Source organism: Lycorma delicatula, chromosome 10 (assembly GCF_047948215.1).
Source record: "Lycorma delicatula isolate Av1 chromosome 10, ASM4794821v1, whole genome shotgun sequence".
NCBI lineage: Eukaryota > Metazoa > Arthropoda > Insecta > Hemiptera > Fulgoridae > Lycorma > Lycorma delicatula.
The window spans coordinates 58,200,957-58,224,230 of NC_134464.1; the positions used below are offsets into that span (position 1 = coordinate 58,200,957).

The window sequence follows — 23,274 nt, forward strand, 5'->3', positions numbered from 1 at the left end:
CATCTTAAAATTATTATATAGTTTTAACTATCTAATAACATTTTGTGTAAAATAATAGCACATATCTTTTGAAATTATATCAGTTTTTTTTATGTACATTATAATTTCTTTAGTGTAAACCAAATCCCGGATCTGTATTATATTGAAGAACGCTAATAAAGCTGTTTTAAATCATGATTATGAAGGGTAAATTTGAAATATGTTTAAGAAGGATAAGTTTAAGAAAGTCGATTCTGCCTCATTTGGCTTTTTTCTACATTTAGTAAAGTGTCATTATTTAAGACATTTTATCATAGTTATAATTAGTAGATGGAACTGATATAATAAAATAAAACCCAACTACAATTTATGTGTTTTCAGCTTTTTCACTATCAACAGTTGTGATAAAAATATTAATTGAACACATGTATGTTGTCATTTAGAAAATATTTTGGGAAGACAGACTAAAATATTTGACAATGAAAACAATTTTTTATTTATTTATTTTTAACCCACCAATTTGGTCTAGTGATAAAATCATTGTCACAAAACAGCTGATTTTTCAAGTCTAAGGTTCTGAGTTTCAAAAAAGCTAGTAAAGGTAAGACCCAAGGATACCCAATAATAGACCAAAGATACTCATGTATTTTGGTGGTTGAGCTTCAATTAATCACACATTTCAGGAATGGTTGGCCTAGGTTTGTAACTTATTTGCATGTCATCCTCATCTAATTTAGGCCTTGGGATTGCTTATTGTTCACTAGTTGAACAGATTGCAACATACATATTAGAAATTAAAATAATTTAAAAATGTATTTTGAATATATATGTATCCTGAGATAGTGTAAAATCTTAAATTGCAGAAGTTATATTTCAAGTTTTATTGGTATGAATTTTTTTTTCTTATTATATAATTTTTATTTTGAAAATGTCACAAATCACAGATATAATTATAACTATTGTATTTAATTATATTGGTAAAAAAAAAAAAAAAAAACCCATCAGTAACCTATATTTTTTGGCAAGTGATATTATTTTAGGCTTAGAAAGAAGTGAACTTAGTTATACAACATAGAATTACTAAATGTAAAAAGTTATAAAAATATTAAACTAACATAATTCCAGTACTTTTATATAGAAAACCACTTGAAGTTACCGTCCAGTAATAAACAAGTACATTTTTTTTTCTATTCTTTTGTTTACACTAAATATAAACATACATATCAAAATTAACTAAAAACTAAATTAAAAATAAAAATGTATTATAATATTTACACCCGTACAAACAACAAAAATTAAATACTACTATAATATTACATTAAATACTGTATTTTTTAAAAATTATGTATTAAGTTATTCTTAACAAAATAATAATTATCATAAAATTCATCACAGTTGTCATTGTTTACCTACAAATTGAATATTATTTGGTAAATTGACTTCCTCTCATAAAACTTTGTAATTTTTAAGTCAGATTATCTAATCTATTCTAAAAACCTTTGTTGAACAAAAATTAAAAACTTTCTCAAATCAGTTTGAGTTACAAAATGATTTGTAACTATAAAATAAAAAACAAAAAAAAAACAGTAATTGTAGAACAAAAAAATAAAAGAAAGAACTTCACTGAGAAAATAAATTAAACAGCTACAATGATAGAAGCCATTTCTTAAAATCTGAATACATTTTGAGATAAGTAAAAATGTTCCTTTGTGTTTGAATTTGTTCAGTTTATCTTTAAAATGATCATTTTATGTTATATCCACCAATAACAGTCGTGGACAGAACAGTTTCCCTTACATAAAAATTCTTAAAAAGGAATTTTATTGAGATTACTAAATAGAAGTTCCTTGAGATCAAAATTATGGCCCAATTAAAAAATGTCATAGCGGATGATTTAAGATTGATTATTTTATAACACAAAAGATTGTATTCTTAAGATTTTATATATTAAAATTAAGAATAATACTTTATTTATTTATTAAAATTATTTCATTTTATTTGGAATACATTTTTGAGATAAAAAATTATCTTTATTTTTTTACATATGATGCAGTATATTCCACTTAATTTAATTATAATAGAAATATTATTCGTATATTTTTGTTCACAAATTGAATGATGTAAATTTTTCCCTTAAATGCCTTAATAAACTTAGGTCCATAGTCATATGATTTTATTAAAATTAGGCCCTGTATATAAGAAAAAAGAACATGCTGTAATCTTCCGGTACCATTGCCGGCATCCAATAACTTGCTAGTCGGTGCGGTTGCTTAACGTTTTTTTATGCGCATGATTTAGTGTGTTGATAAAACGTATTCAATCAAAAACTGTTAGGTTAAAAGTTACTCCATATTTTTTTAAATTGGTTTCATGTGTTGTTTCATTACTGTCATGATAAATTCATAACATAAAGTATTTTTAATTATAATTAGTTCTCAGTTATGAAAGAATTGTTTACAGTTTATTTTGTTGTAATCGCTGCAAATGATTATGAAATTGAGAGTGTACAGTTATAGTTCAGCCTATGTCTTACTATTGCTGTGCATACCTTAGTTATGCACAATAATTTGTGGAGAATTGTACTTCCTTTATTTTGTATGTACTACATAATAAATAAAATCATAAAGTAGAATGAATTCTAAAAATGAAATAAATGTTTGTTTAAATTTGTGTAAATACATAAATAATAATGATAAACTTATTAAATACATATTGTACAAGCATGTTCAAAATGTAAAAGGCAATACGGGAATGTAGCAATTAATAAATTTATAGTATCAAGTTTTATCTTTTATTTTTTCTATAGGATTCCCATTTTATAACACCAGGGAAAACAAATTATATAGAAATCTAAAACCTTAATTTTTAACATGTAAATTAGTTTTTTCAGTCTATAGCAAAGTATAGCTTCTTTGATTAAAAGGGTTCAAAATCTATTCAGTACTTTATATTACTTAAAAGATCAGATCAATTTTTATTAGTGTAATATATAAAAAATTAAACAGATATAAATATGAAACTTAACAAAATTAGAAATTTTGTAAAAGTTATTTCATTGTATAATTTAAAAAAATCTTGATGGATATTTTTAAAACTAGGGAAGTGAGTAAAAAAATATTTTAGAAGAAATCACACTACAGACTTTTGAAGTTAAGACCTACATAACCAATCTTGGGATAGATTAATGAAATTGTATAACAGCAATTTTTATGAGAGATTTAACCACTTTTGTTTTATTTTTAATTAAATGCATGTCCATAAAATAATGCAAAGATAATTAACTTTAGGAATACTTCCATTAACTTACAATCGTAAGTTGTAATTTTCAGAGAGCAATTTATTTTGATTATTATTTCATTCGTATGAAAAAGCGTACAGTAATCTTAATACAGTTTTTTTTTTATTACAAAAAAAGCACTATTGTAATTAATATTGGTAAATGTTACATGTTTTTAACTTATTTATTTTTCAATGTTTATCTATTAACTTTAGTTTTAGTTCTTAGAAAGTTAATTATTTAACAATAATTTTGGCATTATTTTACTATCACAGTAATACATGAAGTTGTCAATGTGGTTTTTATTTCTCTTCTGTTGTAATTGTTTGTTTTGCATAATTGTATTAAATGTACTTTTATTTTGGTGATTATTCATAAATGAATATGGTATAATGTAAATTTAAAAAATCCTTTGATGCAAGGTAAGTTTAATAAGACTGGTATCACTGTAATTCCTGCTTTAAATAGATCATGGAATTTATAATACCACAGTATGGTTAGCATAACACTGTTTTATTCTTTAGATCACCAGTAGAAACATTTTTTCACCATGATATGATATAATTGCGGTTATATGATATAATTTTTGTTATTAAAATGAGTACAAATGTAGTGTTTAGTTAGAAGTATTATATTCATTGTTTGAAAATACATCTGGTGAATTACAGTAAGAAAAAAAAGATTATGAGCCACAACAAGCAATTCTGTGAGGACTGTGTTCCGTTAATATCGCATCATATCAAGTAATATATTCAAAGTGATAAAAGGAAATTTGTTGAAAGATTAGCTTTAGGAGTTGGAGTGAAAGGGGGAAGTCACAAAATTTTCCATAATTATTAAATATTGCATCATATCGATGTACAATTGTGCCAATATGTCAAACAATACTGAATAAGAAGTACTTTGCATGGTTAAATATATCTGGCACATCTGCTGTAGTGTGGCAATCAAACTGATTTTTGACTTGTGCACAAATCAAAATCAGTACTACTTGAAATTGAGTCCAGGAGGAAGGCAATTAAAGTTGATGATTATATAATCATTGGTGTAACACAAGTTGAAAGAATTATCCTAGTGTTTACTAAAAATTTTACGTTACAAATGTGTACAGCTTCTAAACAAAACTACTTAAAATTAAGTATAATTTAAAATAGATATATTTCAGGAACGTTTTGAAGCTACCATGATAATTATTTTAACTTTCTTGTTTATTATAATAAGTTTTGTTTATTTTATCTGGCTGTTATTTGATAATCATTCCATTTTTGTAAGTTAAAAATAACAGTTTTATCAAAATTATTTCAAACTAACATACTATAAAATTATTTTTTAAATATTGATTTTTTCTTATTGTTAATAAACAAAATTTTTATTGACAATTAAAAAATCAAACTTATAATATTATTCTTAATGGAATCATGTTTTTCTTAATGTTTATGTACTTATATTTTTCTTTTATGGGTGAAGTTTAGGCAGGTAGGACTTAGCAAGTTTTTTTTTAGTTCCACATGCTTGCCCTGATACTAACCTACCAAAAGGCTTAATTAAATAAACAGTCATTTATTAATTGTTCTTTATTTTTATGAGAATTATTGTTGTATTGACATAGATAAGAATGCTGATTTTAAAGATAGAACAAGATTTATTATTGTAATTTCCTTGAAATTTATGATTACAACCTCTGCAAGTGGAAGTTAGTTCTAACAAAGCAATCTCGCTCACTAATATGGGCTTGTTTAATATTTTCAAATCTGTCGCTATTTTTCTTTTGTTTTCTGGTTAATTGAATCTGATCTAACATAAATCATAGCGTGATTGTAATAAGTAAAATACTGAACTATATGTTACAATGATGTTTATTTGAATCAATGTATAATATCAAGCTTCTAAATGCTGTATCAAATAGTTTTACTAAAACAAAATTGTGAGAATAATATTTGTATTTTCACTGACATTTGCTGTTTTTTTAATTTTTTAAAAGATTGATAATTATTTTGATCCAGAAATCAACTTCTAGTCCAAAACATATATTTCTTATACAAGATCAAATATATTATGTAATTTATAATAAGAGTATTAACCCTTTCTTTTTACTGTTTAGCCTCCGCTAACTACCATTAGATAATTCTTCAGAGGATGAATGAGGATGATATGTATGAGTGTAAATGAAGTGTAGTCTTGTACATTCTCAGTTCGACCATTCCTGAGACGTGTGGTTAATTGAAACCCAACCACCAAAGAACCCCGGTATCCATAATCTAGTATTCAAATCCGTGTAAAAATAACTGGCTTTACTAGGACTTGAACGCTGTAACTCTCGACTTCCAAATCAGCTGATTTGGGAAGAGGCGTTAACCACTAGACCAACCCGGTGGGTTAAGAGTATTAACCCACAATTTAACAGACTAACTCTTATAGATGTTTTACAATATAAAAAGATTATGTTTTTATTGCATTGTACTCATAAAATTATATTTCATCTGTAGAATTCTTTTTTGTTGACCTGCACCCATCAGGAAAGTTGTAGATTTTGATAAATGATGTATAGATCTGCTTTACAGAATGAATCCAGTTATGATCAAAATTATAAAACAAACTTAATTCCATTATTTATAATAAATTGAGTTCTGCAGTCACGGTTTATTTTATTAAACTTAACTAATATCACAATCTTCAGAAACTTGATATCTGTTATTTTTGTTATAAATTATTAGAAATATATTTACAAATATTTTGTTACTCTTTCAAGTTTCTAATTTAGTATTAAAATTTTTATCAGTTAAAACAATTAATATTTTAAGAAATTCACACATATTTTTGCCATACTATTTTCTTTGTCTTTCTGTTTATCTTTACCGTTTTTTGTTTATCTTTCTTTGTTTTTAATTTAAAATTTTATTTCATTAAAATTTATTACATTCATAAATATTTTCAAAAAATATTTAATAAAATGGTTAAGAAGGGTAAAAATATTTGTCTTCTTTTAAAAAATTTTATTTTAAAATCTTACAGATATATGAGAGTTGTTATTACTTTCCACTGGCTTTTTATCGATAATTTGTGGTAGTTTCATACCGATAGTACATATTTGTTGTGGTAGTTCTCCTGGTACTGATGGATCTGGAACTGTTTTCTTGTATATAACTCTTGCTATTAAACTTAGTAACACCATTTCCCAAATCATACCCGAGTTGTACAACACTGAAAAATAATATTAGTTCTTTAATCATTTTTCTTCACACACATATATTATACATTTAGATTATAAAATAGTCTCATTATGTAGTTAACTAAATTGTTTGAACTGATATTATGATTATCATTTACATGAAGTTATGAATTGGAGTATGTTATGAATTGATCATTTTTTTATATAAATCAATTTTAGGGAGTTCACAGTAAACAGGCATGAGCTGTATGACATCTGCATAATAGTTAAAATCAGTTTTTAGGTTTAGTTATTCAGAAATTATCTAATTTAATACTTAAATCAGAATGTATGTATGCATGTATTTACTGATGCTTGCTTAAAACTCTTGGATATTGGACCAATCTGAATAATTCCCTTTAATGTTTTTAATGAAATTTCAGTTTAATTCCAATTGACTGGAAATAATTTTCTGTCAGAAGTAACTGACTGGTTTCCATGATGGAATTTTTTTTCTTAATAATAACAAGCTTATGCATGGGAATATGAAATGGAAATTTTGTAGCATATGAAAAATGCCATGCCTGACTTGAATTTGAACATAGGAGCTTCCAGATGAAAAATTAAGATGCTGCCATTCTGCGAAAGATGAGGTTGGCAATTTTGACAACAAAGAGATTGAATTTCAATTGGATATCCTTTTATTAAAATATGGGTTAGCTCTTCTAGATATACAAAGTAGGATATAACATAAAAAATTTCTTTGTATTATGCTTTTTTGTAGGAAGGTGATTGATGTATTTTTTATAGTAAGGACTTTATATGTACTATAAGTATATGACAGTAAAGTATATGAGTATGACAGTAAAGTTCGGGAACTAAGGCTTTAAAAATCATTTATTGAAAAACGTAATTTAATTACACATTGCACCTTTCAAAGTACTCTCCCTAAGCTGTAATGCCCTTCTCCATTCGTCATTTCCAGCCTTTGAAGCTCATGGAAATTATTCCTCTGTTACCCCTGATCCCGACGGGGAGTCTTATTCTTTAAGACTTTGGGAGTTGGCGTCCACACAGCCCTAGCCAATGCAGCTTTTCTTCCCAGTACACACAGAGCTGCAGAACACTACACAAATTACAACAAATACCCTTGCACAACTACACAACAACATCCTACACTCTTTTTTAATACACTTACACTCATTGGTGTAGCGAGACCTTACAAAACACAACTGTAACTAAAGTGGAAATTATTGTATCGATGGGTGGATGGCTCCACATAGTGAATCTTGAATGATGTCCTCTGGTTGTATTTAGCTCTAGATCCAGTATGTATGCGCTCTGCTGGAGTGGACCGTTAAATTGCCAGTACTCATGGGAACTATATGTACTTACATCCTGAGTTTATGAGATATAAGTTGTAGGTGTAAAATATCCCATTGGCGATTGGGATATTACAAAATGATTTACACATACCCTTTTCTTATAATGAGTTAAGGTATGCCTTGAATAATCCTCATGACACCCCCCCCTCCCCGGAAATGATAATATCAGGTTCAATATGTCATCACATCTCCGAGATAGTACACAATGACATCTTTTGTGTATTTATAATAGAATATTCCCTGACCAAGTGTTACCAGATTCATGGTCAGAGGCACTGGTGATCACCGTAGTGAAACCTTTCTTTTTCCTGTTTAGCCTCCGGTAACTACCTTTCAGATAATACTTCAGAGGATAAATGACGATGATGTGTATGAGTGTAAATGAAGTGTAGTCTTGTACAGTCTCAAGTGGACCATTTCTGAGATGTGTGGTTAATTGAAACCCAACCACCAAAGAACACCGGTATCCACGATCTAGTATTCAAATCCGTGTAAAAATATCTGTCTTTACTAGGACTTGAACCGTAGTGAAATCTGGTAAAGATAAATCATGATTTACAAGTTATCATTCTATCTCCTTGACCAGTACCTTGTGCAAGGTGATGGAACAGATTGTAAACTCCCGTGTAGTATGGTACTTTGAGAGAAACACCCTAATTTCCCTAGAACATTGGTTTCCACCAGGGTAGATCATTTATTGATCATGTAGTTGACCTGGAAGCTTCTATTCAAAAGCCTTTTTATTTACCGAAGGGCTGGTTGCTGTATTTTTGGATTTGCAAAAGGAGTACAACATGGCATGGAGGAGAGGATTCCTTAATGCACTTCATGAATGGGGTGTACAAGATAGATAAAATACAACAGATGAAGCAAATGATATGCTCCTGTGTGGCTTGGATTAAAACACAATCAACTTATCCAACCTTTGATGTGGTATTCTCCAACCAGCACGTTAATATCAGGAACAACCGAGATGTACTGCTCCACTAGGCATCAGAGCTCAGTTCTAAATGTACAGTTACTTCCAGTCCTTAGTGTTACTCCATGTTGTTACCCACCTTGGCGGTAATTACTGCTTTGACCTTCGTCAGTACAATAAAAAGAACACAAATCCGGTTATTTTGCGAAACAGATTTTATAATATAACTAGCGTGAATCTTGAAGCTACAGTTTATATGGACAGTTCTAAAATGTTAATTCTGTGGGTTGTGATTGGCAACAGAACATATATCATTACCAGTGTTTTCATTGCAGAACTGTATGCTATTAGTAAGGCCTTGGGTATAATTAGCCCAACATTTTGACCTATACTTGTTTGCTCAGATTCTGTGAGTGCCTTACAGGCAATTAGTGACATATACTTCAGACGCTTTATTGTCTGTGAGATTCAGAGTGTTATTTTGCAAATGACTAGATGTAATACAACTGTGAGCTTCTGCTGCATCCCGAGCCATATTGAAATTTCAGGCAATGAGCATGCTGATAGTGCAGCAAAGAGGCTTGTTTCCAGCCTCCTTTGACCAATCGCATTGTCTTAAATGATCTTGTATGTTTACTGAAGAGGGTGGTTCAAGGTGAGTGGTAAAGTTAATGGGATGCTTCTATTAACAATAAACTTCATTGAATTAAGAACACTGTATCACTGTGGGCTCCTCATACAGAAATAACCATCGGAAAGAGATCATTTATCATTTGTGAATAGGACCCACTAGGCTCAATCATAGGTATCTGATGATGCACCTGTTTGTGCTCACTGTGACTGCCAACTAAAATGGACTGCATAACATAACTGCTCAACTCCAGTTAATTGAAGATTAATTATGTTTTCTTGAATTTGAAAACATTTAATGTAGAATCATATAACAACTGTTAATTTTATTTAACTTGAAGTTAAACAAAGTTAACAGTTAAAAGCTTAATAGTGTAACTGTAATACTAGCTGAACACTGGTATACAATCCATTACCCAATATCAGTGTAACATACTTTTTAACATTATATTAGCTAAATGTTATTTTGTTCCAATTCATCTTTAAACTTGTTCATTCATATTTTATCACTATCAACCTGTATAATCTGTAACACCACACCTTGAAAGATTTTCTGATGATCCCTGTACTACATATTTTGCTGTTGTAAAACAGTGAACATTCTATACAAAAATGTTTAGAAAACATCATTACATTTCCTTGACATAATTTACTAAATACATCTTTTGTTATTTTATTACCTAAATAGTAAAGTTTTGCTACATATAATAAACTATTTTTTTCCTATCTTAAACTCATCAGTATCTTTCTTTCTGTCACATTTTGTTATATTTGATTTACTCTTGTTTATTTTGAAACTGAATTTTTCTACCATCAGTGAATTCATACCACATTCATTTCTTTTGTTAATTTATTCTTAGTTTCAGCCAAAAGAAAATTTATTCTTAGTTTCATCGGCAAATCTTAACATTTTTTTTTTTACTTTCATAGAATCATAGCCGTAAAGTCATGTAGCAAGAAAGAAGTATGGTAATCATTTAAAAAATGGGGTATGAATATTTTTTGCATTTCTTAACATTTCATGACTCAGAGACCCCAAAAAAAAGAAAAAAGAGGGGGTGATGTATGTATGTGCACTGGCATGCTTGAAGCTTAATAATGCTTGACTGTATAAACCAAGTTTGATGAAATTTTGTGCAGACTCATGTATATGTTGTAATTTTGGAGTCAATATCTCCAGCAAAATTTTGCTAACATAACCTCACTTTATATATATATATATTTTTTTTTTTGTTTAACCTCCGGGGCCGCAGTTAAGCATTACTGTACAGAGGATGAGATGAATGATTTGTAGCGTGTGTGAAAAATGCCATGCCTGACCGGGATTCGAACCCGGGACCTCCGGGTGAAAGGCCGAGACGCTACCACTCGCGCCACGGAGGCCGGCTCACCTTATATTGCTCAGTAAATATATGCATGCTTATTTAACTTACCATTTTTTTTAAAATTCCCCTTCCCCAAAAATTGAAAAATCTATCATTTTATTTACTACATATTTCTCAATCAAATTTTTTTTAATGTCTTCCTAGGCGTAGTAGTGCAAACAACCAAAAAAAAAAAAAAATAGATTGGCGACAACACTGTGGCTGGAGGAGCTGATCAAAGTTTAAAAATATCAATATTTTTAATTGTTCAAAGTTATGGATTTATTTAAAATTTTAATAAAGTTAAAAGTTTAAATAATAAACTTTTAATAATAAATAATATTACAATAAAATTTCATCATAATTCATCCCCACCCCCAAAAAAGAAATTATAGGTTACTTTTTATTCGTTGTACTTTTTCTAGTTTCATCCATTTAATACAGTAAACATAGAAAAATCAAAAAAATTTCTTGGTAAGTGATTTTGGAGGTGGGGGAGCAGGAAAAATAAAGAGTTCTGATTTTTTTAACTTTTAAAAATTATTTTTAAAACAGGAAACTATTTCAAAAGTTGTCAGATCTTTTTTTTGTTTCTGCAGGATTTGTAATGCTAATATTATAAATGTTTAGCAGCACTAAGAAGCAGCTAGCTAGTCTGTGTATGTCTAATTTGAGCACAATTTTGACAAAGTAAATTTAAAATGGATGCCTATGTAAGGTTAGATTTTGTTTGAAGAAATTCATAAAGATTTCATTAAAAAAAGTATCGGTGGAACACCTCACTTTATTTAACCCTCTAAATATAGATAGTTTGAAATTATCTTCACAATGTACTCGGTAAAAGTCTTTCTGTATTATAGAATATTGGTATACTTCTATGTCGGTTTTCTATGTGAAAATGTAATAATACATGATGAAGGGTGTTCGTGGTAGCAAAATATTAGTGATTTGATAGTGGCATATTAAGAACAGACTTTTCAGTTGCAGCTGGATAATTTCACATTAGATATCAGCCACTTCTTTTGTTCCATGTTCTCATACTTTTTTTGAAAATACTTGTGTTCTAAATCTATGATCATCCATGCACAAGTCGTGCACTTTACCAGTGAACACAACTCAATAATGACAGATATCAATTTTCAAAGAGTGGCAATATCTCTTGCAGTAATGTTAATTAAGAAAACTTTACTGTTCCTAAATATTTTTATCGGTACCACCACTGCTGGCCATTTAGTTACTGATATTTCCTTACTTGAATTAAAATATAATTATAAAATTGGAAATTGAATATATGTTACTACTTAAGTTAACTAGATTAGTTGAAGAATAAATAATTTAACAATTTATAGAGAAAATCTTCAAAACTCACACACACACATTTTCTCTCTCTCTCTCTCTCTCTCTCTCTCTCTCTGTAATATTTTCTTAATATAACTGTAATTAATCTTTTAAAACTAATGTACTTACAATTTGCATATAAAGTAGGTGTTATAGGTGGTTTACAAGGCATCATATTCATATTGACTACAGCTTTAGCGATTACACCTTGTAATTTAGCTAATAGTAATACTAATTGTAAAACAATGAATTTTCCTTGCATTTGATGCTCTTTCAATACTTCTGTAAGCATTTTCATTGTCATAATCATTCCCCATATACAACACAATATTGAGATTACAACTACAGGTTGCATATAAATATAATTGACTTGATATAAACTCTGAAATAAAAAGAAAAAAATCACTTTAGTTCATTGGTTTTTTTGTTATTAATCTTTATGAAAGAATTTTATTAATAATGATTTTTTTTTCAATATACCTTTTCTGCTATTTGAATGATTTGATTACTACCAGCAGAGTGTTATAACTTAGAAGTTTTCTTTCCCTTATATAGACATTACGTTACGTTACCAATCTTAGAACATAAACTGAGGAAAATTAAAGCCACCTATATCTTGCAGATGTGGATGTAGGGAAAGCAAACTTAAATAAAATTTATAAGATTCATGTAGCACTGATAATTCAGAGGAAATATGAGATCGATTCAAAAAGAAATAAGAGAAGATGTCTGTACCTGCTTATGTTGCTTTCCAATTTTTATATAAAAGAACCATTACAGGAATTGAACAACTCTGATAGTAGGGGAAAAAATTAAAACTTTCAAAATTTGTCAATGTTTCCCTTGAGCAGAATCCAAAAATGAGTCGTAAGAAAATCGTAATGGTGTGGATTTATTGATACGAATGAAATTCAGTTTGAAAATAAATAAGTGTATGTAAACAAAGAAGAAAAGAGGATAATGTGGAACTATATATTACGTTAAGGGAATATAAAGTATTAAAATTCTTAGAATTTTATTGTTTGGAGACTAAAATTATAGAGTGGATGAAATAAAGTAGAGAACAATGCACACCAGCACAAGCAAGGAGTGCTTTTATATGAAGTAAAAATCTGCTAATATCAAATATAGATCTAAGAAATAGAAAAATATCTTAAATAAAATTTGTGTGAAGATCAGTATGTCCTGAAATTAAGCATTACATATGTGAAATATGAATGAATGATAAGAAAAGCAGAAAGCAAAAAAAAATAGAGGCCTTTGAAGTTAATGTTGAATATTGGTTATAAAATATGAGATTAAGAGTTCTTCGATGCATTCATCAGAAGACCCTCGCTACTGGACAGGATAGAAGTTTGGGGAAGACTTGTAAAAAGAGAACTAAGTAGGTAGGCGATGAATTAAGACGTTTAAATTTAGTTAACAGATAATAGAGAAATTTGTAGAGGAAGACGAAAGATGGAATTTATAAAGCTGATAACTGAGAATATAGGATGTAGAAATTATGTTAAGATAAAAAATTAGCATAGAACAGAAAGAAATGGAGCATAGCTTTGAACCAATCAAATGAGTAACGAATAAAAAAATTTTTTTAAATCTTATCCTACATAAAATAAGTAACATGACATATACCTACATTAGGCTCTTTGTACTAGTAGTGGTGAGTTAAAATAAATATTTAAAATTATTTCTACTAATGAAATAATTTTTATACTTGAAAAATATATATATTAAAAGAGTTAAAAAAATTAAACTAAAAAGAAATTTAAATTAACTAAACACAATTTGTTTTTTTTTTTTTTTTAGTTAAAGTATATTATTTTTAAATGTGCTTTGCTTTCTATAACTTTTTTTAAAAATTATACTTATGACATAATAATAGTTCTGACCATTTAACTGGTAGATTTAATGATTAATTTAGAAACTGTGATTAAGTTAGATGAATATTGTTTACAAGAAAGAAAAAACTTATTTGATCAAAAACTATAAATGTGGTGTGATCAAAAATACTTTAAGATTTTTTTTTTTTTATGATCACAGTCAGTTATAATTTGTGCATTCATAAGACCAGATATGGAACACTAAAAAAAAATTTTAAATGATTATTTTTTTCAGTAATTTTTTCGTTTTGATGGTTGCTTTAATTTAAATGAAGGTTTCGATTAATTAAAACTATTGTCTGTTTTATTAATTAACAGTGATGGTATATTTCATTAAATTCATATCTGTTACTGGAATTACTAATTTAAAATTATTAACAAGCTTAATGAAATACAAACTTTTATACGATGCACACACCCACTATTTAATGAATAAATATACCCTGTATTTACATGTTGATGTTGGTTGTAAGCATTTTCTCATATTAATAAATTTTGTTTAAAATTACACTGTATTTCATTTAATATTATTTACTTTCGATTAATATTTTTGAAAATATTCCTATTTTTAATTTGAATTTTAGAAAATTCTTAGAGAATTAGAAAAACATAAAAACTGAATTTAAAAAAATGAGACATTCCTATAAACCAAGAATAATATGTATCTCATGTTAAGCTTACTAGGGAAAGTGAGAAGCAAAGTGATATCCCACTGGCTTCTTCACTGAACCAAGTGTATTGTTATAAATTAGCCTGCAAAGCTTACCATAATTCAGTTAATATTTAGCCTATAGGTGACACCTTCAGTCTGTGGACTTTATGGTGGACATCATTACTCTATGTATGTTACTGCATCTTAAGATTTATGAGTACTATTGTAAATGTACTTCAATATATTTTATTCATATGTACATATGATTCTTATAGTACATAGGAAAACAAACTTTTTTAATTTTATTATTACTGAATCTAAAAGTTACCTCTTCTTCTGCCCACATGACCAGCAATACCATGTAAATTAGTCCTTGTACTAAAGGTAATTGTAGTACCAGCACTCGTAAAAATCGAACATGAGTTCTGAAAAAAAAGAAACCATGTATGATTTATAATTAACTAAAAAATGTTAAAGTGTAATTTTTTTAGCTTTTTTCTAAATTTTTAAACACATCTTTCAGTTTCTGGTTGACTTCATGAATGTTTGCAATTTATTAAACCCTATTACTCCAAAGAACTATTGATTATTTGTAATGTACTGTAATTGGTGACTCATTAAAGATGGCTAGTGGTATGCACAAGATACAGCAGTAACATTAAAAATAAGTAAAACTAATTATTTCCTTCAGTAGTATGCCAATATTCTTATTTAAATTTTGATTAGTTTTTCTTTATTTAATTTGTCAATAGGGATCTGGTTGAGCAGTTGATATTTTAGTTGGACTCACATTATTATGGAGTTAGGAAACAATGGTTCTCAATCATCTGGCTCTTCATTAAGAGGACTACAAAAATTTATTTGAGCATAAATTTAACCTGACTTTGCCATTGCTACCTGCAGTGACCTTGAAGCACTCCAGATGAGTTTGTATTTGTTTTGTAGCTTTTCTGTGGTCAGGTCATCCAGCCCTGTCTGTAACTTCACCTGCCTCCTGTCTTATCCTCTATCCCTCCCCCCTTGGGATTTTCAGAATTTTGGCTTGACATAATTGGATTTGTGTTAAAAATATAAGGAACTGTTTAAATTACTGTATTATTGTAGGTAGTTGTGTGATCTGGTCAAGATGACTGCCTTAAGATCTGTCCTGTAGTTTTATCTTAACGCAGCAGTTGCTGAATTATTTATCAAATAAATCTGAGTTTACTAATCCTTCCCAAATATACATTGTTTATTTATGTTGTAATTGGTTGATTTGTGATCCAGAACTGATATAATGGATCTGAAGTAAATCATTTTCGCTATCCAAAATAGAAGTCATCAATTTTTTAATCAAGAAAATTGGCTAGAAAATATTTGTTTTATTTGTGTAATAAAAATATTATTGTAAAAGAACCCAAGAATATCCAGGAAAAAAGGTCCTTGACTTGGTTTCAGAAATGGGAACACCATCTAAACAGTGCATAGATGTACAAGGGGGATTACTTTGAATATGATAGTAATCACTAATATACAGTTTCATGAATGCTCTTTTACATGTAAATTCATAGAATTAAATTCTCACACCTCGTATTTAATTATTATTTTTCATCATTTTATCTTCAGATTTCTGGATTCTGATATAATTTGGTTATGTGAAACCATCAAGTAACTGTTATAAAGTTGCTGTTTATTATCTCACATAAATTAAAAAACATAGTGAAAATAGCCATTTAATTTTGCTGATTAAATAGTGATCTTAATAAAGCTAAAAAAATCTAATTACTAATTAATTACTCTTCAACTTTTATGATAGCAATTGGCTAAGGCCATATTGGCCATATCTTTTTTCTCTTGCTGCTCTTCCTTAAGTGGTAATTAGTTCTTAATAACTCTTAACATGATTATCAAGGTTTATTTGTATTTTTCTTATATGTAGGAATTAATTATATATACAAATATAATTTTAAAAAATATTCGACTTTGTGTTTTAAATATATTTAGATTTGTATAATTAGTTATTATAATAATAATAATAAAATGGTCCTAAATAAACAAAATAATAATAATAAGCAAACTGAATACAGGAAGTAACTGCTTTTCAAGTGTTTATTTTGACTATTTTCTATAAGTGTGATTAAATTACAGAAATACTTACTTATTGACTGCTAATAATGGTAAACAGCAGCAACAGGGCCAACAACAACACGGGCCTACACGTGTATTAAGAGAATCAGGTTTTGCTTTCCTAATTAGTTCAGCTTCTCCACCACAATATGCTACAAATAAGCAAAATAATTGATACATGGCTGCTGTGAATATCCCTTGTGTTACTGCTTCAGCAAGTAGCTGTGATCTTGGTACAATTGTTGCACAGTAAGTTGCTAAGCCGACAACCTGTTAAACAAAACAAGATATAGTTTGTACAATGAAAATAAAAGCTTATGTTGGAGAAGGTCAAGACTGCATTACTACCTAACCTGAAAACATTTACACGTATCTAATAAAACAATAATAATCATTGTACTTTTATTTATGCACGTTTAATTTATTACTGTTTTCACATTTTATTGATATAATTCATTATTACTTAATTAGTATTAATAATTCAATAAATAAAGATTGCAGAAACAAGAATTTTAATTTAGGTTTACTTTTAAACTAAAAAGGTCTTAAATAGAGCATGAATGTATATTGCAATCCGCAATCATACTAAATTAGATGTACAATTATTATTGTACAATATTTAGAATTTTCAAAATTTTTTTGTACAATCTTTTTCATTGTTGGTTATACTGTTATAATTATTAACACTTACATGAAATTTGCATTATATGTCCAGTTCCTATGCAAGTTCACTATCTTCTCTGTCTTCATCAAAAGTCACTTTCATTACCACTATCTAGATGTTTGATAAATCTATCTGTCAGTTTGTCAATTAGAGGTTCCATCTTATATGGTTTCAGCATTTTTACACGTTCGCAATTTGATTTTCAATCATCCTTAGTCATTTCATTCATTTTTCCTCAGCTAATTTTTTAATGTCTGACATTAAAAATGTTCTGTTATTACTATCAACATATTTTTTCAGAGCTGACCATATCATCTCGGTCGGATTTAAATTGGGATGGTAAGATGGACGTTACAGAACCTGATGCCCGTATTTTTTTAATAGTTCGTCAAAATGGTAATTTATTTATGAATTAATATATGATTTAATTAATTATGTAATACAATTGTGTTTTTAAAATTGCTTTATTAAATGGAACATTGTCCTTTTCTAACCAATTAATTCCTTCACTTTTCCTATCATTTGAATTCAGAGGTTTCACTAGAAGTGAATTGTGGTATGGTGCATTATCGATACAACCACTGACTAGTGGGAAAGACCAGGAATTAATTTTTCAGGTGTCACTTCATGAAATTGTTGTTATTGACCCTGTTGTGATAGATAATTTCTGCTTTTTGAACTTGTTTTCCAAGTTAACATTGTGTTCAAACTGAACCCAATTTCTCCTCCAGTGTTGATTATGTTTAACCGATCACCTTTATTAATCGGCAATTTTACTCCTGCACCACTGTCATCTGACCACAATTGTGTTGTTGAATGAGATGTTAAAATATGCGATTCACCCAAATAAACAATTGAAGAATTTTCTTTTCTGCAATCTGTAATTTTTCTTAAATATTCTATTCTCTTCCACCATATGTCTTCTTTCTCAGTCAAAAGTTTCCTATTATTATCAGTTTTACACTATTTAAACCGTAACTCTTTCAAGATAGGTGCTAGTGTAGTTCTAGAACCTTTAAATTAAATATTCTTTGAAGTTCTTCCATAATTTATTTAATGCAAGCAGTTCATTATGTTTTGCGTGAAACTCATTAACTGTTCATCTTACAACACCTTGATCAAAACTGTCTAATCCACTAACTGGTTTTGACTAATATTTAAACTTCTATTTAACTGATTTTGAATACTATTTTGGTATGCTGAATGAGCACGATTTAGATTTAAGAAGCTCCTATTCTTTTTCGGATTTTTGAACTTGTGATCTTGAAATGCCATAAGCTGCAGCTGCAGTTCTTCACATTTTTGAATGCATATTAAATGTTTGTCATCTTCCAATTTTCCTAATCTTCTACTTCTTTCTTCATAAAATTGTGAACATTATTAACTGTTTCATGAGCTCAAATACAGAGCTGTTTATTCTATTCATAAACAACGCGTACAATAAATATTATCTTAAATCTGTTCAGGGCTTCCACCCAAAATTCCACTAAGTTTTATCTGAATTTCATAAATCATTAGTTAGACTAAATTCACAGTGAAATAAAGTACCTTTTAATTAATATAAACACAGATTACATATTTATTATTTTATTTATATATTTTTTTTTCCTGTCTATATAGTTATGCACTAAATAAATATGCAGTACAGTATAAGTTAAGTATGAAAATCAGGTAAAATTTTGTATCTCAAAGGTTTTTGCAGATTTTGACTTTCATGATTTTCCTTAATAAAAAAACAAGATTTTAGTATTTAAAAGCACCAAAATAATGTATGTATGTTGCTCTGTTATTTTCTTCATATTTCCAGATCGAATGTACCAATTTTGATAAAATTTGGCATGATGATTTTTGTAAATGAGGCATTAATGACATTTTATTTTAATTACAGGTCCCATATCTCAAAGGATAGGTAAATGACCTGTTTTCATATAAAATTTAATGCTCGTTAGATAGCTAAAATACTTTCTAATGATTGGTGTTGTACAAAACTCACATAAAGGAGTGGGGGAAAAAAATGCTTTCATTTTTTGTTGTTCTGTGATAGTCACATTCTTTTCTAATTAGATGATTCCATTACATTAGTATGTTACTTTGGTTATGTATCTAATTTAGATTACATTCAGGTGGTGAAAAGTATGCTTAATTTTCTTTGCTTTTTTCATCAGTTATTATTTTAATTGATGTCATTATATTACATTAATAAATTTTGTGCAATAATTTCTCGTTACAGGTTACTGATAGCTTTTACTTTCGGTTATAATTGATCTAGAAGATGCAGAGATATAGTCACCACCGGTCCCCCGCATCTCAAAATTTACTCAAAGAGTAGAATAATTTTTTTTTATGTAATTCTTTATTTGTATACTTAAACATCTTATTTTTTCCACTTAATTTTACTTCCTAGTAATAGTTTGCTGAGGGCAAAATCCTCATAGTCACATAACTTTACTGGTGAAGCCGGGAAAGTTGTGCCGGCAAAGAATTTACGTAACTCATTGTTGGCTTTTTAACAGAACATTCATAAATAAAAAATTCAAAAAAATGATTTAAAAAATAATTAATTAAAATCTAAAATTTAACGATTTCAATTTTTAAACAGTTTTTAAGTAAAGTATTTACTTGTATCTACTATCAAAAATTAATAGTTTCAAAACTGACACTTATTACAAATGTCAAAAGAAGTGACAACGATAAAATAATAATTAAAATTTAAATATTTACAAAGCACCTAAAATGGATTAGTTTTTATGTGTTTATAAAATTAGAATATTGATAAAAAACTGTGCAGTATTGGTTTAGGCAACCCTAGTCAAGAGTGGAAAGTTAAAAACAGTCTCAATCTCTGAAACTTCTAATTCAAAGGTCCACCTTGACTTAATATATAATATAGCTGATACAGTAATAATCGATAAAAGACTACTATGTGTAAATAGAGTATGTTGTAATACTTTAATATTTGCCTGTTACAAAATATAGTGAAGTAGATGTTTAAGGTACTGTAACTGAAATTCCAATAATTTTAGCATGAACTGAAGTATTATTATATTTTAATTAGTATACATAATCTTATTTATTAAAAAGGTATGGTAGCTTGACTAATTTGTGTTTTAAGAATAATTAATATAACATGCGTGTGGTTCCAATGAGCTTAATTATTAATTTATATTTTATATTTATACAACACATTTTAACTGTTAGTTATTTTTTTTAAATCGCTATCTTTTCCTGTAAACATGTTGATGAATGTTAACTATCAGATCTTATGTAGATTTATATTTCAAACTTCCTTGGAAGATTATCGTACCATAGTACTATTCTCTGTTGAATTATTAGAAAATGAGATAAAATCAGTTCATAATATACTCATACATACCTTAAAATAAAGGAATGTTGTTTACATTATTTATACTAATATCTATCGATCTATGAAAATAAATAAAGTGATGATACACACTTTATAGTAGTGTTCATAAATATTAAATTAATTTTTTTTTCATAATGAAGTAAAGTTTATATCTTTTTTGTAGATTTTCTTCTGCATTGTGTTAGTAGGAGAACATTATTTTATAAATTATCTTGTTCAGCAAAGTTTATTAATACAATTATCATTTTAAATAATGCCACAAGAGCTGCTGCGTGGTACACAGAAATGTAACTGACAGCTTTGAATTTACAACAGGCGTTTGGCTCAGGTATCTTTTAAACTCTGTTCTATTCCCATCATTATTTTTTGATGACCTCTATGAGGTAGAAATTTACATTGGCGCTAGTGTCAAGTTATCAGGGTTCTGGATTGTGGGGTGGCATCAAATCTGATAATCCTACAAGATATATAAGAAATTTTGAAAACTATTGCACATTAAAGATTCTTACATTAAATTTAAAAAGTAAAAAATATGTTTTTTTAAAGTGGGATAATTTGTCAAAAAATTACCAATGGAAATTTTATAAAACCCTGAGATTAAATGCATAAAATCATATAAATGTGTGAGAGTTAATTTATCATTTTAAATTTAGGAGGCAATTTGCTGAGAAATTGTCAGTAGCAAAGACAAGCCTTAACGCTGTATTACACAGTGTTATAGAATATGATACAATGCTGTTGTCAGCCAAAATAAATTTATTTAATGCTTTGTCAAATCTGTTGGTTTTTTACACTGCTAAAGTATAGGGCTACTAGATGTTAAAAGATTATAAAACTTTTTTTTTATTAAAACCTGTTTGGGCTGCTTTATTAGTTAAATAATTATATTATTCCATTGGAGGCAGGGTGATCTATAAACCATGAAAATACATTAAGGGTACATTTTAAGTATACAATGGAAGTATTAATTAAGTGTGCCAGATTACTGAAATTATTAGCTCTGGAAGTTAATGATAAAAACATATATTGGTGGTGTAAGCATCAGGGTAGAATAGCTGATGGGAATGAACAGTCTGTAAACAGAATTCTGCAATGAAAATAATCGGGTAAGTGAATTAGAAAAATTAATTAATTTTAAGTAATGGGAAAAGAAAAATGTATTAATAAATCATTAATTTGACTGAATAATATTTATTGTATAAGGAATTAAACTGGGATTGAGTAGTTAGTTAGAGATGTATCAGGGAGGAACTGAAAATGTCCTAAGGTGAAGTGAATTTTCAAAGTTAGCAGTGAGCTAATAGATTTAATTATAGATAATAGGTTACAGGGATATGAGATATTCATTATGTAGCAGGGAGAATGAAGATATGTACCCCTTTTGTTGCTGTGGGTCTGGTATATTATTACAGCTATTATAAGTGCTTTGGTCATAATGCATTGACAAGGCCTGTTTTAGTAAAGTAAATGAACAGTAGAATTCAGCAAAGCCTGGCAGGATATTGCAATGACGAATAGCAATTCAGATTTATACTGATATCAGAATTTAATAATTAAACTATTTGATTTACAATCTTTCAGATATTGAATCCTTACTTAAAATATTATGTAAAATTAGCTGTTTATGTTGCGGTGTGTGTGTGTGTGTGGATTCTTAATTGTTTTTTAAATAAATTTTTAATATTATCAAATTGCCATGAATAAAGAAGAAAAAAATTGTAAAATCACATTTTCTGTTTACTTTGTCATTGTTTGATCTGAGTTTTATATATACATCCTAATCATGTTTTATTATATTATAGTGTGATTGTTGCTAAATACTGATGTTAATTATTGATTATGATAAATGTGTACGGATTAGTTTAAATTGATTTGATACTACCAACCGTAGCTGATCTTGGTCTTTTTAGGACCAAACATGATAAATGCAGCTGTAACTTATATTCTGTAAATTATCTTGAGAGAGATAAATAAAGCATTGTTGTTAGCAGTATTCTTACAGTTTACATCAGCACTACCATATTACAATACCATCGTATAAGTAAATGTTAATAATAAAACTGATGTTAATCATTAACAACATAAAAATCTATTACAAAAATCTTACCAATTTACTAATTTTATGTGCTTTGAATGAAAAGGTTGATATGTTCTTGTAAACAGCAAAAGCACTATTGAAAGGTAAGAATCATAACATTCATGTACTCTCTCTCTCTCTCTCTCATGTGTGTGTGTGTGTGTGTGTGTGTGTGTGTGTGATAAGTAGTATGTTATGGTATAGATGAATAGAATTAGTCTTTCCATCTGGAACCCACCGTGTTGGTTTAGTGGTAAATGCATATTCCAAACCAGCTGATTTGGAAGTCGAGAGTTCCAGTGTTCAAGTCGTAGTAAAGTCAGATACTTTCACACGGATTTGAATACTAGATCGTGGATACCGGTGTTCTTTGGTGGTTGGATTTCAATTAACCACACATCTTAGGAATGGTCTAACTGAGACAGTACAAGACTATACTGCATTTACACTCATACGTATCATCCTCTGAAGTTTTATTTGAAAGGTAATTA

The 23,274-nt window shown here is 28.4% G+C and overlaps 1 protein-coding gene across 3 annotated transcripts in view; it reads right to left on the reverse strand.

Annotated features, from left to right (window-relative positions):
* Nucleotides 1-6,004: 6,004 nt before the first annotated feature.
* The window catches only part of LOC142331707 (organic solute transporter alpha-like protein), a 207,147-nt gene continuing 189,877 nt past the window's right edge, over nucleotides 6,005-23,274 (reverse strand). For all 3 annotated transcript variants that reach the window (XM_075377744.1, XM_075377745.1, XM_075377746.1), the window contains 4 exons: nucleotides 16,710-16,948; nucleotides 14,901-14,997; nucleotides 12,170-12,422; nucleotides 6,005-6,457 (listed from right to left, as the gene is read on the reverse strand). In XM_075377744.1, the coding sequence (XP_075233859.1) occupies nucleotides 6,255-6,457; nucleotides 12,170-12,422; nucleotides 14,901-14,997; nucleotides 16,710-16,948 (792 nt within the window). In that variant the 3' untranslated portion in view covers nucleotides 6,005-6,254. The remainder of the gene's footprint in view (nucleotides 6,458-12,169; nucleotides 12,423-14,900; nucleotides 14,998-16,709; nucleotides 16,949-23,274) is intronic.